This window comes from Drosophila ficusphila, unplaced genomic scaffold (genome assembly GCF_018152265.1).
Source record: "Drosophila ficusphila isolate 14025-0441.05 unplaced genomic scaffold, ASM1815226v1 contig_791, whole genome shotgun sequence".
NCBI lineage: Eukaryota > Metazoa > Arthropoda > Insecta > Diptera > Drosophilidae > Drosophila > Drosophila ficusphila.
Window position 1 is genome coordinate 20,091,144 of NW_025064737.1, and position 14,323 is coordinate 20,105,466.

The window sequence follows — 14,323 nt, forward strand, 5'->3', positions numbered from 1 at the left end:
GAACCGTCTCGTATATCAAATAACTTTGTCTTGAGTTGAAGCATAAAATAACTTCCAAATATGGCAATCTTACTTAAAGACATAATCGGTGTGTTAGTCACCTTAGTATCACAACCACTTGGCGCCCAAAATACAATTCATGGTGAGTTTGGCAATCTGATTGAACTCGTTTATCGTTCGAAGTTTTACGTTTATTAATACTCGTGTCCACTATCGCACACAGATACAGATAACACTATCAGGGGGTTGCACTTATTTCTGATTCAATTTGAACTGTTTCTTGTGTAAAAACCAAATTATTTTGTTTAAATTCCTAGATCTCCAAGGAGCCGCGATTAAGAAGCCAGGGCATGACCACGGAAATGTGTTTGCGGAAACGAGGACTGTTGTACAGCTGCAACTGGAAGTCTTCTCCGGCTTCGGTTTCACCAATAAAGTTCTCGAAACTTGCATTCTCCGTGGGATCCAGAAGAACGGCGGCCATCACACCAGTGGCCACAGAATAACCTAATGGAAATGGCAGAAAACCGACAAATTTAATAGAAATTTCTAGCTTCAAGGCCTCTACAAATTCTTACCGAAAAATCCATACTTGAACAAGGCCAAGTGAATATCACGAAGGCTGGGAATGGTTTTTGTATAATTCAGAATCTTAAGATGTTCAACCAGGTTCTCATGGTAAACCTTAATAAAGTAATCGAACTTTGTGATCTTGTCCTCCAGCTTTGTGGAAGAAATCAGGAAGTACAGCAGGTCCTGGGCCACTGTGCCATATTTGGGCATTTGGTAGTCGACCAGATAGACCTCCTTGATCTTTCCAAAAGCATCGTACTGAAACATAATATTATTCGACCAGGAGTCGCCATGGTTCAGCACATTAAACTCATTTGGATCGACCTTGGCGATTTCGAACATTTTATCGATAAAAACGGGTTGCAATGCTTTCTAGTAATATAAAGAGATATTAGAGACCGATAAGATATTTAAAGTATTTAATACTTACAACCGTGTCAATAAAAAGCTCATGTCCTTCGTAGGTAACGCAGCTTTTAAGGAATCTGGCACCCATTCCCTTCATCATTTCAGTCATCATGGGACGGTTTTCCTCCTTGAACAATCCCTGCAGAAGGATATCAGGGTATAGACCCTTGGTGGCCACTCGCACTGCGGATGCCGCATGCCACTGGGCCAGCTTTCGCAGGACCCTTTCCGTGTGCGTCTGATCGAGTCCATCGAGGCGGTTGGCGTTCTTGAATCCCTTCACTCCCAGATCCTCCAGCGCCACATAGTCGCTCTTGGCATTCTTCAGATCGTAGCTCTTGGCACCGAATGTGATGTCCACACCCGCTGCTTTGTAGATCGCCTCCATCTCGGGGACAACCTCGTTGTACATGGTGCGCTCGATATCAAAGATGTTGGTCTTCTTCATCATCTCCTGGAAAACCTCCAGTTGGTGGGGCAGTTTGACCATAAAAGACACGGATTTCGATTTTCCATCTATTCGGGGGGTGTTGTAGATTTTTATCGGACTTCAACCCCAAACCAACTCACCCTTCAATTCCACTTCGATGTTAACTCGCAGCATAATCGTGGCATAGTTTTCACCCGCCGCAGATCCACTGTCCGCCTTAAAATTCTTCACTTTCGAGAATCCTTCTACATTTGCCTTGAGCAAATCCTCGAACAAGTCTGCAGTTACCCAATCGGGAATTTTACCAGTGGCCATTTTAGATAATCGTTATTTGTCTTCAAGTTGAACGTAGAACAAGTATACGCCTAGTTGGACTAGAGTTTGCTGACTGAGGCCAAGCGGAGAGGATCAATAGTTTTATATCAGTAGCGAGAAGCTTTCGCAACTAATTTCGTAGAATAGAGGGGCTTTTTTAATCTTTCTCCACAAGCTTTTCTAATTGCACTTAAAGTAATTTGCTCTCAAGCTAGTTTTTGGTGTTCTAATATTACAATGTCTGTGTAATTATTAACATTAAAATTAAGGTGGCTGTGAAATGGGTTCCGGAACAATGACCCTATTTTTGTCCTTCTATGAACCAATTTTTATACAACAAATCTGTTGAGAGATCGGGCCAGATCGGGCGACTATATCGGATAGTTCCCGTACGAGAGATTGAAAAAAAAAGAATTACTCCGTTGTCTTTGGTCATATTGACTTGATTTCTTTAAGATTATGTTTTTTAGTCGATGATGTTCTCACTCGGAATTCTCTACTTTCTTATCAGAAATCAGTTCGTCCTTGGTTTGCGGAGGCATTTTTAAGCAAATGTCTAACTGAGACAATTTAAATAAATTAAAATTGTATTACTTTCTTATTTCTGTTCACAATTTATTTTTGTTCCCAAAAATCCATACTAATTGTACACTACCTTAAAATTGCAATTCGATTTTTCAGACTGCAATATTCTTATGAAATTCATAATAAACATAAACTAATTGGCTAATCATATTTTTTGTCATGTCAAAATAATTAACTTACAAAGAGAAATCAACTAAAGATAATCTATTGGAGTTTTTGTTTTCAGTTTGTTTTGCTAACGTTTTCGCTTGTGACCTTATATGGGATAGGTTTTATAACTCTCTCTCTCTCTCTCATAGGTTTTTTTGTCCGGTTTCGCTGAGCTTTTTTTTGTTACGAAGGGAAAATATATAGATAACTCTCAGATGGTTTTTATTGTCGTCTTTCGTTTTGTTTTGCTATGCCATTTTGTTTATGCCCATATATGGTACACGCCTACACCTTATAAATTAAAGCCATCTTCTTTTATTTTCTTTAATGACTCAGGTGTATCCCTGACTACAAATTAGGCAACGGGGTGTTAGACACAATTTCAATACGTTTTAAATTCCAACATATATTATTTTCCAAATATGGCTATCTTTTTTCAGGACATAGTCGGTGGGTTAGTCACCTTAGTATCCCAACCACTTCCTAGATCTCCAAGGAGCCGCGATTTAGAAGCCATGGCATGACCACAGAAATGTGTTTGCGGAAACGAGGAGTGTTGTACAGCTGCATCTGAAAGTCGACATCCGCTTCGGTCTCACCAACGAATTTCTCGAAACTAGCTGCCTCCGTGGGATCCAGAAGAACGCCGGCCATCACACCAGAGGCAACTGCGTAACCTGTTGCAAATTGCATGAAACATATAAATTAAATACACATTTCTAGCTTCAAGGCCTTTCCAAATTCTTACCATAAAATCCATACTTCAACAGGGCGAAGTGAATATCACGAAGGCTGGGAATTGGTTTTTTGTAGTTCAGAATCTTCAGGTGTTCAACCAGGTTGTCATGGTAAACCTTGATATAATAATCGAACTTTGCAATCTTATCCTCCAGCTTTGTGGAAGAAATTAGGAAGTACAGCAGGTCCTGGGCCACTGTGCCATATTTGGGGATCTGGTAGTCGACCAAATAAACCTCCTTGATCTTTCCAAAAGCATCGTACTGAAACATAATATTATTCGACCAGAGGTCGCCATGGTTCAACACATTAAACTCATTTGGATCGGGCTTGCCGATTTCAAACATTTTATCGATAAATACGGATTGTAATGCTTTCTAGTAATATAAAGAGATATTAGAGGATTGATTAGATATGTCAACAACTTGGTACTTACAACGTTGTCAATAAAAAGCTCGTGTCCTTCGTAGGTAAGACAGCTTTTGTGGAATCTGGCACCCATTCCCTTCATCGTTTCCGTCATCATGGGGCGGTTGTCATCCTTGAAGAATCCCTGCAGAAGGATATCAGGGTATAGACCCTTGGTGGCCACTCGCACTGCGGATGCCGCATGCCACTGGGCCAGCTTTCGAAGGACCCTTTCCGTGTGCGTTTGTTCGAGTCCTTCAAGGCGGTTGGCGTTCTTGAATCCCTTGACTCCCAGGTCCTCCAGCGCCACATAGTCGCTCTTGGCATTCTTTAGATCGTAGCTCTTGGCACCGAATGTAATGTCCACACCCGCTGCTTTGTAGATCGCCTCCATCTCGGGGACAACCTCGTTGTACATGGTGCGCTCAATTTCAAAGAAGTGGTTCCTTTTGGTCATCTCCTGGAGTGCCTCCAGGTGGTGGGGCAGTTTGACCATAAAAGACACGGGTTTCGATTTTCCGTCTAATTTAGTATAGGGTATAGAAGATTTTTACAAAGCCAACCAAACCAAGCCAACTTACCCTTCAGTTCCACCTCGACTTTAACTCGCAGCATAACCGTGGCATAATTTTCACCCGCCGCAGATCCAATGACTGCCTTAAAATTCTTCACTTTTGAGTATCCTTCGACATTCGCCTTGAGCAAATCCTCGAACAGGTCTGCAGTAACCCAATCGGGAATTTGACTAGAGGCCATTTCAGACAATCGTTATTTTTCCTTTAGTTAAACGTAGAACAAGTATCCGCCTAGTTGGACAGGAGTTTGTTGAATGAGGCCAAGCGGAGAGGATCAATAGTTTTATATCAGTGGAGAGAAGCTTTTACGACAAATTTCGCAGAATAAGAGCTTTCCCCGCAAGCTTTTCTATTTTCACTTAATTTAATTCGTTCTCAAAAAGTTTTTGTTGTTCTAAGATTACAATGTAGTTGTTATCATCAATAATAAAAAAAATATGGCTTTGAAATAGGTTTCGGAACAATGACCCTATTTTTGTTTCTTCTATGAAACAATTTTCATACAAAAATATTTTGAGAGAAAGTTTGTCTTTTGACAAAGCTTTGACAACCTCAAAGATTAAAATGTGTAAACTGTTGACCAAATATGGTATTGTATATGCTCTTTTAAGAATCTCTCCACAATAATTATTTGACATGTTTCAAATTTGTAGTAATTTTATTATTTATCTATTTTATTTTTTTTTAAATACTTAAATAATACTTTACTCATAGCCAAAGCCAATGTCCCTGGTATTTTTTATTATCTTGTGCCGGAATGTCGACGCTGAATTTTGATCTGATTAAATGATCATGTAGTCCTAATTTATGTCCAGGGCACCACGATTAAGCAGCCAGGGCAGAATCACCTGGATGTGTTTTCGGTAGCGGGCATTGTTGTACATTTGCATTTGGAAGTCCACTCCTTCGGCGGAGTCACCTACAAAGTTCTCAAAACTGGCACTTTCCGTGGGATCTACTAATACGGCCGCCATGACACCGGTGGCTACAGAGTATGCTAAAAATCAATTAAAAATATTAAATAAAGTCAACAATTAAAAAATGTTATGGAGGTACGCACCAAAGAGTCCGTACTTGAACATCACTTGATGCATTTCACGCAGGCTTGGAATTTTCTTTGAGTATTTCAGGATCTTCAGGTGTTCCACCAGACTGTCATGGTACACCTTAATATAGTAGTCGAATTTGCTCAACTTATCTTCCAACTTGGTGGAGGATATCAGAAAGTACAGCAAGTCCTGGGCAACACTTCCGTACTTTGTGACCTGATAGTCGACCATATACACCTCCTTGATTTTTCCAGATTCATCGTACTGGAACATAATGTTATTCGCCCAGCAATCGCCGTGGTTTAGCACGTTGAAGTCGTTTGGATCCACTTCGCCCAGTTTAAACATCTCATCGATCACTACAGGCTTTAGAGCTACCTAGTTTATAGAATTTGATAGGTAATATAAATAAGCATTTAACTTATGGTTACAACTTACGATTTTGTCGATGTAATCCTTGTTACCCTCGTAGGTGTGGCAGCACTTTAGGAATATCTGACCCATGCCGTTCATCATTTGGTGCATCATTGGCTTGTTTTCCTCCTTGAAAAACCCTTTCAGCAGGATTTCCGGATATTGTCCCTTTGTGGATATTCGCACGGCAGTTGCAGCATGCCACTGGGCCAACTTTCGAAGAACTCTCTCTGTGTGCTCCTGATCGAGTCCCTCTAGGCGGTCGGCGTTCTTGAACCCCTTGCTGCATAGATCCTCTAACGCTACGTACTTTGTCTTGGCATTCTTCAGATCGTAGCTTTTGGCTCCGAAGGTGACATTCAAACCCGCCGCCTTGTAAAGATCCTCCATTTCGGGAACCACATCCTTGTACATTGCGCTCTCGCTTGCGAAGAAGTCAGTATGCTTCATCATTTCGTCGTAGATTTCCAGCTGATGGGGCAGCTTAACCATGTAAGACACCTGTTTGGTGGTGCCATCTGAAAGTCAAGATTATAAGATCTATAAAGCTCGTAGCACAACGAACCCCGAACTTACTTTGCAGCTCCACTTCGATACGAACTCTAAGCATAATTGTTGCGTAGTTGTCTCCAGCCGCGGTTCCACTTTCCGCCTTAAAACTTCTGACTTTCGTATATCCCTCCACACTCGATTTTAGAACATCTTCAAAGAGTTCCTCACTGAACCACTCGGGAACTTTGCTAGCCGCCATTGCAGATAATAAAAATTTAATATTTTAGAAACAAATAGAATACGTATACGCCTCGTTTGTCGGTGTTGTTTAGACTGACGAGAGGGAAGCATTAGATATCTTTATAATGGCACAGAGCTTTTTTCTATTTCATAATACTCGGCAACTTTCACTCGATCTTCTCTTAAAAGCTTTGTTAGCTTTTTGTTAGCCGAAAAAGAGCATACGCTCTTTTTTTACATCAAGGTGTAAACCCCCCAATTTATTTCTGACACTCCTGACCAAATAAAAAATTTATATTCTTTAAACAAGTAATTGTGATTCCATTATTATAATGAATGTGTAATTATTTATATTAATAATAATGTAGATTAAAAATGGCTTGGGAAAGATGACCTTATTTTTTTCCTCTTTTATGAACCAATTTTTTTAAATAAACCATTGATAGAAAATTAGTGGCGTACCGAAGCTTTGACAACATTAAACATTGAATTATGTACTAAATTAGTCACGGAATGTGTGGTTGTACATTAGAAACGATTTAATAGGTTTCATATTTGTTTTTTTTTAATAAATTTTTGTTCACCTTTTTACGAAAGGTGAAAGCTGTATGTTCACGAAATACTTTTGCATCTTGTACCAGGAAGTCACGGACCTTAATGGATAGTATATCACTAACTCATATCCAGAGCGCCCCGATGAAGCAGCCAGGGCAGAATCGCCTGGATGTGTTTTCGGTAGCGTGCATTGTTGTACATTTGCATATGCAAGTCCAATCCCTCATCGGATTCGCTTTCGAATTCCTCAAAACCGACACCCTCTTTTGGATCTGCTAATACGGCACACATTAGACCAGTGGCTATATTGTAACCTAAAAAACAAGTAAAAAAAAAATAATAATAATTACAAAACGATTCTAAGATATACGTACCCCAAAGTCCGTATTTGAACATCGTTTGATGCATTTCACGCAGGCTTGGTATTGGCTTGGGGTAATTCAGGATTTTCAGGTGCTCTACCAAACTATCATGGTACACCTTTATGTAGTGGTCGAATTTGCTCAGTTTATCTTCCAGTTTCGTGGAAGATATTAGTAAGGAGTACAAGTCCTGAGCCACAGATCCGTATTGCACGACCTGAAAGTCGACCAAATAAACCTCCTTGATTTTTCCGGAATCATCGTACTGGAACATAATGTTATCCGTCCAGAAGTCGCCGTGGTTTATCACATTAAAGTCCGTTGTATCGATTTGGGCTAACTTAAACATCTCATCTATTAACACAGGTCTTAGGGCTTTCTAAATGGTAGGAATTAATAGGAGATATAAAATGGCTTTTAACTTATGTTAAAACTTACGATTTTGTCGATGTATGCCTCGTTACTATCGTAGGTTTTACAGCATTTGAGGAATAGCTGACTATTGCTGTCCGTCACTTGAAGCATAATTGGCCTGTTTTCCTCCATGTAAAATCCTTTCAGCAGGGTTTCTGGATAGTGTCCCTTAGTGGATATTCGCACAGCGCTTGCAGCATGCCATTGGGCCAACTTTCGAAGAGCTCTCTCAGTGTGCTCCTGATCGAGTCCTTCGAGACGATTGGCGATCTTGAACCCCTTGGTGCATAGATCCTCCATCGCTAGGTACTTTGTCTTGGCATTCTTCAGATCGTAGCTTTTGGCACCGAAGGTGACATCCAAGCCCGCCGCCTTGTAAAGAGCCTCCATTTCGGGAACCACCTCTTTGAACATTGTGCGCTCGGTTCCGAACAGATCGGTGTGCTTCATTAGTTCCTCGTAGACCTTCGATTGATGTGGCAACTTAACCATGTAAGATATCTGTTTGGTTGTGCCATCTGAAGGACAGACAGTTGATATCAGGAACAGTTCTGCCGACGAGAGATAGAACTCACCTTGAATCTCCACTTCCATATGAACTCTAAGCATAACATTCATGTATGTTTTTCCTGGCGCAGTTCCACTTCCCGCCCTAAAACTTCTGATTTTCGAGTATCCCTCGACATTCGATTTAAGGACATCCTCAAAAAGTTCCTGAGTCACCCAGTCGGGTACTTGGTTACTTGTCATCGTAAATAGTTGGGATAAGTATTTTACAAAAAATCAGATCACGTATACGCCTTGTTTGACGGAATTGTTTTGAACGACAAAGGGGAAATTTTGAAGTTTTATAGTAGCAGAACGCTTTTTCTATTTCGTCAAACTCCGCAACTTGTGCTTGATCTTCTCTTAAAAGCTTATTTTGTAAGCAGAAAGAGTGTACGCTCTTGTTTTGATTCCCACAAGGTGTAAATCCTCCAACTGAGTAGTTTAATTTTAATTAAATTAAATTGCAATTCTAAGATAACATTTAAACTGTTTTCAAACTTTTCGCATCTATTTTCCTTTATTAAACTAATACACATTAATTGCATTACATTTTTTTTACAAAAATATATAGTGATTAAAATACTTTAATTGATTATTTAAATTAATACTCTGAGCTTTGCTGGAACCTGTTTTATATATTTCACCTTATGTAACCGCGATTAATGAGCCACGGCAATATGACTTTTATCTGATGCACGTAAGCCGGCAGGAGAAACATCTTGCGCTTGAATGCCATCGCCTCCTCCGAGTTTCCCATTACATTCCCAATATTTGAGTCAACATCTGGCGGAAGCAGCACTACAGGCAGCATACGTTGAGCGCAAATAAAAGCTGCAATTACGATAGGATTGTATATAAAACCCCCTAAAAAACTCAGAAAGATAATAGTTAGAAAGTTCAGTCTCACCCCAGAGACTGTATTTGTGCAGATGGGTGTGGAACTGAGCCAGTGTGGGTGCATTCCTATTGTAGCTGAGCAGTTCGAGGTGTTCCACGAGCTGCTGGTGATAATACTCTATGAAATAATCAAACTTTTCCAGCTTGATAGAAAACTTAGGGGATGTCATTAGCAGACACATCAGATCCTGTGCCGGTGTTCCTAAAAATAGCATTAAAACCATTATTTTCTTTTGGTGCTATCTTCTTTTTACCATATTTGGGCAGCTGGAAATCGACAAAGCAAACATCTTCTATCTCAGTATCATCTTTGTATTTAAACATAAAGTTGTTGCACCAAAAATCACCATGGTTAAGCACGTTCAACGCCAAAGGATCGTTTTTGCCAAACTCTATATTCAGATCTGTTAAATTCGATGTGTAGTTGCTCTGCAAAAAATTATAATTTTTATTTTTTTCGCAATTAAATACGAAAACTCACTATTAAGACCATCTGTCCTGGATCCAGATTATATGTCTGCATGCACTCCAGGAAGGGCACACAGAAATTGATGTTAAATTCATCCAGCAACTTTTGGTGTTCGGTTGTGAAGTAACTTTCCCGAATGCCTTGCTCATATTCCCCCAATTCAGTGACTCTTTTTGCAGAGACTGCATGCCACTGGGCCAACTTCTTGAGCACTGCCTCCATTTCGAACAGCTCCAATCCCTGTGTTCGATCAGCATTTCTGTATCCCCTTTTTCGCAGATCCTCCAACAAAATGTAGTCGCTTTTAACCGGCTCTTCTGGAAACTTCATGTGCTGAGGCTTAAATTTCGGTGAGATTGATGTGTTTTTGCCATAAATGTCTTCCAGTTCGGGAATCAAACGATCATACATGTCCAGCTCGGATTTGAACATATCGTGGAAATCGTTTTCCTGATCTTCCGGAACCAAAGGAATCTTGAGGATGTAGCTGACTTCTTCCGTGCTATCATCTGAATCTTATCTTGAGTTATTTGATAAAGATGCGTTCATTGTTTCTACTCACCTTTTAGCTGAATTTCAATTTGTATACGTAGCACGATCGTCAAATAATTCTCCCCCTTATTAATCGCAGATGTGGGAACAAATTCTAGTATTGCCTTGAAATTGTTATTGTTCTGCTGCAACAAGCCATGGAACAGCTCTTTATTGACCCATTTTGGAGATGTTTGGTCCGTCATAATGCAAACTTTGTTTAGATGCGCTAATGTCTGATACAAACGACCTGCAAATAGTTACTGGCCCACAAAATACTTTGCCGATAAAAATCTTGTTAAATTTCTCTCTTAAATGCCATGACGTCATACATTGTTTTGCATTGGGCCAACTTTTAAGAGAAATACTGCATTCCGAAGAGAGTTAGAAATACTCAAAGAGTTAAGAATTCTTTTCAATTTAATATCTTAAACTCTTTATAAAGATCCATTAAGAGCAATTTGAAGCTTATATTATTTAGTTTTTCCATGGAGATCTACTGAATGCACATTTTGCTTAATAATAAAGAATTACGCGACTGGTTTTAACCATCAGTTAGTCTTAAAATCATTGCTTCACGACTTAACGTTGTGCATGAAAACGTGTCGCCGGAGTTTATCCGGTCGAGCAAAGTCCTTGGAGCAGAAGGTGCATTGGTAGGGCCGCTCGCCGGTGTGCTTCCTTCGGTGGACCTTCAGCTCGTAGTGGACCGTGAAGCGCATGTCGCAGAGATCGCATTTGAAGGGCTTCTCGCCCATGTGGCGTCGCATGTGGATGTTCAGCTTATTTGGCGTAAGCGACTCCAGGCCGCAGAGAGAGCAGAGATACTTCTTTCCTGGGTTCTTTTTCGCCACATGCATATCCCGGATGTGCTTCTCCAGGCTGGGTTGAACGACGAAGGAACGCCAGCAGTGGGGACACTGATAGCGGAACCGTCGCTTTCTCCTCACCGAAGGTTGCTGCTCAGGAACGGCGGGTTGCTTGGGATGCTGGGTGGCCAGGTGCTGGGCCAGATTCTCCTCCCACATGAACTTGTAGCCACAGCGAGCGCAGACAAACTTCTTCTCGCTGTTCAGACACTGAGTGCGCAGGTGCTGAGCCAGCATGAACTAAAAGTAAGTTATTGTTAACTAAATTCATATTTACATTTTAAAATTCTTTCGTACTTTATCCACCGTCTTGAAAATGCAGTGCTCGCAGGAGTGAGGCAACTTGTCGAAGCTGTGAAGCGAGTACTGGTGTTCACTCATCTCCCGTCGGCGCCGGAAGTTCATATCACACAGATCGCAGGTGTACGACCGACCGCTACCTTCCTCATCACTGTCGTCCGTATCGTCCAGCAGAAGCTCAAAACCAGTGGCAGTGCTAATCATGTAGGCCGACGGCTCGTTACTGTGGCCCTGCATTGAAATGTGCCGTCGCAAGTCCGCCACGCTAATAAACTGGATATCACACATCTTGCACTGAATGCTTTTTGGACCCGCCGGTTTAGAAGCATCCGCCAACAGGGTTTCAGCCAGTGGCAGATCCTGGCCAGTAAATCCATGTCGTTGCACGTGCTTGTATAACAAGGCTGGGCGGTAGAAGGTGCGGGTGCACCAGCGGCAGGGAAGGAGCTGCATGTTGCTATCCCGGTGCATCATCAGCTTGTGCTTGGTCACGGCGCTCTTGTCTTGGAAACTCCGGGAGCACTGATCGCATGGGTAAGTCTCTTGCTGAAAGAGATAAGAACAAGACAGAGATTTTATTGAGAATTTTAAATTTTAAAACGTTTTGCCCCTTTTTAAAAAGTCTTTGAGAACTTGTATAACCAAAATTAAAAGCATAAAACTGTGGTCTTTGGTTTTAGAGATTTCTTTGAACAAAAGGTAATTTATATTGTCTGATTTGAATGCGTAAAAATAAAATGAGAACATAGAAAGTAAAAATAGTCTTATGGCTTGTGGTTTGTCGTTTCTAAACGACAGCTTCTTATTATCCTCTGATTTGTACAGCTCCTCACCTTGCTCTTGTGCTCGACGAGATGGGCGCGCAGGTTCCGGCGCCAAAAGAAACGCTGAGGACACTTGTCGCACATGAAGCGCTTCAGAGTGTTTTGGCACAGTTGGCTGGTGTGGTGTTCTAGCAGCTGGGCACTGAGGAACCTCGAGTCGCAGCGCTGGCAGACGTGAGGAGCATCTGTCCAGCTATGCTCCATCCGGTGGTGCTGGTGCAGTAGGTACTTTCGGGGCCACCTGGCCTCTGGGGAATCGCAGAGTTCGCAGGAGTAGCTTCGACGGATGACAACGTCCGCATTTCCATCGCCTTCACTGTCCGTATCCGAACTGTCCAGGGACATCTCGTAGCGAGCTTGATTCGTAATTGAATAGTAGCGTCCATAAACGCCCATTCTGAGATCTCGAAAAATTCGCCTCTTCAAACCCTCCGACGTGGATTCCACGGCTGTTTTGAAAAATCCCTCTGCAATGCGCTCGATGGGCTCGCCGTGCGCCTCGAAATCGAAGTCAGTGGGATGATCCTGCAGATGGTCCCTAAGTTCACGCAGTTTGGTGAACCTTCGCAAGCAGATCATACACTTGATTTCCTTGGCACCATTCGGTTCGCATCGATGGTGGTCGAAACCCTCGACCCGACGGTTGATCCTCGAGGGCTTGGCGGCTGAGGGAAGTGCCGCGGCGGAAGTGGAGGGCAGTGGCTGATCATCGTCCGACTCCGATTGCTTATCAGACTGTTTGTCGGAGTGCTCCTTGTGCTTGTGCTTGATTAAGCTCACAATATACTTGTAGGTTTTGCTGCACTGATCACACTTGTAGTAGTTGTCCACGCTGCTGGTGCCGTCCTCATCCGAAAGCCTGGGGAAAATATTGTTTATTAGGCGATTGATTTTATGCAGAAGATTATGCGGGTATAGGGAAATTTAGGTATAATGCAATTATAGTCGCTTTTTGCGATACAAAAGATTTCCGGAGCAGCCCGTTAACTATTGAGTAGATGAAACAAGTTTGGCAACCCGCATAATAAATTAGGAAATTATTCTTACTCCACTGCTTTGATGATGCTGTGAACCAGAGAGTCATTGTTAGTCCTGCTTCGGTGTATGGAGGTGCAGGAGGTGGAAGCTGGACTAGAAGGGTTGGCCTCCTCGGGCAACGCCGAGGGCCTTCCGGGTAACTTTCTTCTGGACATCTTAGTGGGCAGTAGACTGGCGCCATGCTCGTTGTGTTTGTGCTTAACCAGCGCCATCACGTACTTGTAGGTCTTCTCGCACTGGTCGCACTTGTAGTAGTTATCATCATAGCTAGTCGGAATAAATACAACATTAAACCGATGATCTTATTGCTAAAGAGCATAAACTTACTCCTCTCCGTTTTTCCCGGCAATGCCATGATCCCGCTGCTTGTGCCGATACAGATTGGTGACATATCTGAATGCTTTGTTGCACAGCTCGCAAACATTCTCTTTCGCTGGTTCAGAGGCGGAGAGGGAAGAAGTATTCTTGCGCTGTCGCAGTGGTACATCGTCCTGGTCGTCATCCGAGTCGCTGAAGTGGACTATGCTGCGCTTAACAAAGCGTGTCCGCACCAGAGGATCGGCCTTGGCCACTCGGTGCGAGGAAGCCAGTTCCTCGGTCTTTATGGTCACGCCTTCTATTTCAAACAGGTGGATGGGTGTCTCGCGGAGGCACTCTAAGGCCCCAGAGACCTCCTCATCGCCGCCCGCAAAGTCGCCAAGTTTTTGCAGCCAGAGTTCGTGCGTCTGCCGCGCCTGCAGCACAAAGTCGTAGGTGCTCTCCAGTTTCTCGGCACACGCGGAGCACAGCCACTGGGGAAACTTCTCCGCCTGCGCCATCGCTACCTTTTAAAGTCATTTAAAGTGAATTAGTATCAATGCGGGCGGCAATTGGACGACAAAAGGACAATTGACCCACCTCTATTCTGGTCAGCTCGAGCAGCAGCTGTCCGAAGGTCTTCTCTGCATATTTCTCGACAGGCGTCTCAATCCAGTAGCGACCGTTGTCGCCGCCACAGATTCTGCAAGTGCGGGTCATGTTTTAACACATTTATTTTGTTTAAAATTTTATAAATATTCCAATTGGGAAGTGTCTGATACGCAACAGCTGATTTTAAAGTGTTGCAAAACACGGTGTTCTGGGAGTAAACAGCTGTGCG

The 14,323-nt window shown here is 42.4% G+C and overlaps 6 protein-coding genes across 8 annotated transcripts; all 6 read right to left on the minus strand.

The window, feature by feature from the left end:
• Window positions 1-147: 147 nt before the first annotated feature.
• On the minus strand, window positions 148-1,785 carry LOC108095656. The gene is made up of 4 exons (XM_017196821.2): window positions 1,552-1,785; window positions 1,004-1,497; window positions 579-945; window positions 148-507 (listed from the first exon to the last, which is right to left on the minus strand). The coding sequence occupies exons 1-4, from the start codon at window positions 1,724-1,726 to the stop codon at window positions 314-316; spliced, it is 1,230 nt and encodes a 409-aa protein (XP_017052310.1). The 5' UTR covers window positions 1,727-1,785; the 3' UTR covers window positions 148-313.
• A 975-nt stretch (window positions 1,786-2,760) lies between these two features.
• Window positions 2,761-4,406, minus strand: LOC108095674. Its single transcript, XM_017196842.2, has 4 exons — window positions 4,189-4,406; window positions 3,636-4,129; window positions 3,210-3,576; window positions 2,761-3,138 (listed from the first exon to the last, which is right to left on the minus strand). Exons 1-4 carry the CDS (start codon window positions 4,361-4,363, stop codon window positions 2,945-2,947), a joined length of 1,230 nt encoding a protein of 409 aa, XP_017052331.1. The 5' UTR covers window positions 4,364-4,406; the 3' UTR covers window positions 2,761-2,944.
• Window positions 4,407-4,821: 415 nt separating this feature from the next.
• Window positions 4,822-6,452, minus strand: LOC108095664. Its single transcript, XM_017196829.2, has 4 exons — window positions 6,222-6,452; window positions 5,670-6,163; window positions 5,243-5,609; window positions 4,822-5,179 (listed from the first exon to the last, which is right to left on the minus strand). The coding sequence occupies exons 1-4, from the start codon at window positions 6,394-6,396 to the stop codon at window positions 4,983-4,985; spliced, it is 1,233 nt and encodes a 410-aa protein (XP_017052318.1). The 5' UTR covers window positions 6,397-6,452; the 3' UTR covers window positions 4,822-4,982.
• Window positions 6,453-6,845: 393 nt separating this feature from the next.
• Window positions 6,846-8,458, minus strand: LOC108095707. 2 transcript variants are annotated; one of them, XM_017196879.1, is made up of 4 exons: window positions 8,284-8,458; window positions 7,733-8,226; window positions 7,307-7,673; window positions 6,846-7,246 (listed from the first exon to the last, which is right to left on the minus strand). In XM_017196879.1, the coding sequence occupies exons 1-4, from the start codon at window positions 8,456-8,458 to the stop codon at window positions 7,050-7,052; spliced, it is 1,233 nt and encodes a 410-aa protein (XP_017052368.1). In that variant the 3' UTR covers window positions 6,846-7,049. The 2 variants fall into 2 exon arrangements, with proteins under 2 accessions (XP_017052368.1, XP_043064994.1); XM_043209059.1 differs by having other exon boundaries at window positions 7,733-8,458.
• Window positions 8,459-8,753: 295 nt separating this feature from the next.
• LOC108095675 lies at window positions 8,754-10,403 on the minus strand. 2 transcript variants are annotated; one of them, XM_017196844.2, is made up of 5 exons: window positions 10,186-10,403; window positions 9,636-10,132; window positions 9,409-9,583; window positions 9,165-9,356; window positions 8,754-9,088 (listed from the first exon to the last, which is right to left on the minus strand). In XM_017196844.2, exons 1-5 carry the CDS (start codon window positions 10,358-10,360, stop codon window positions 8,898-8,900), a joined length of 1,230 nt encoding a protein of 409 aa, XP_017052333.1. In that variant the 5' UTR covers window positions 10,361-10,403; the 3' UTR covers window positions 8,754-8,897. The 2 variants fall into 2 exon arrangements, with proteins under 2 accessions (XP_017052333.1, XP_017052332.1); XM_017196843.2 differs by having other exon boundaries at window positions 9,636-10,138.
• A 177-nt stretch (window positions 10,404-10,580) lies between these two features.
• On the minus strand, window positions 10,581-14,288 carry LOC108095869 (zinc finger protein 420). The gene is made up of 6 exons (XM_017197173.1): window positions 14,083-14,288; window positions 13,513-14,009; window positions 13,195-13,452; window positions 12,157-13,006; window positions 11,321-11,869; window positions 10,581-11,263 (listed from the first exon to the last, which is right to left on the minus strand). The coding sequence occupies exons 1-6, from the start codon at window positions 14,200-14,202 to the stop codon at window positions 10,730-10,732; spliced, it is 2,808 nt and encodes a 935-aa protein (XP_017052662.1). The 5' UTR covers window positions 14,203-14,288; the 3' UTR covers window positions 10,581-10,729.
• Window positions 14,289-14,323: the final 35 nt, after the last annotated feature.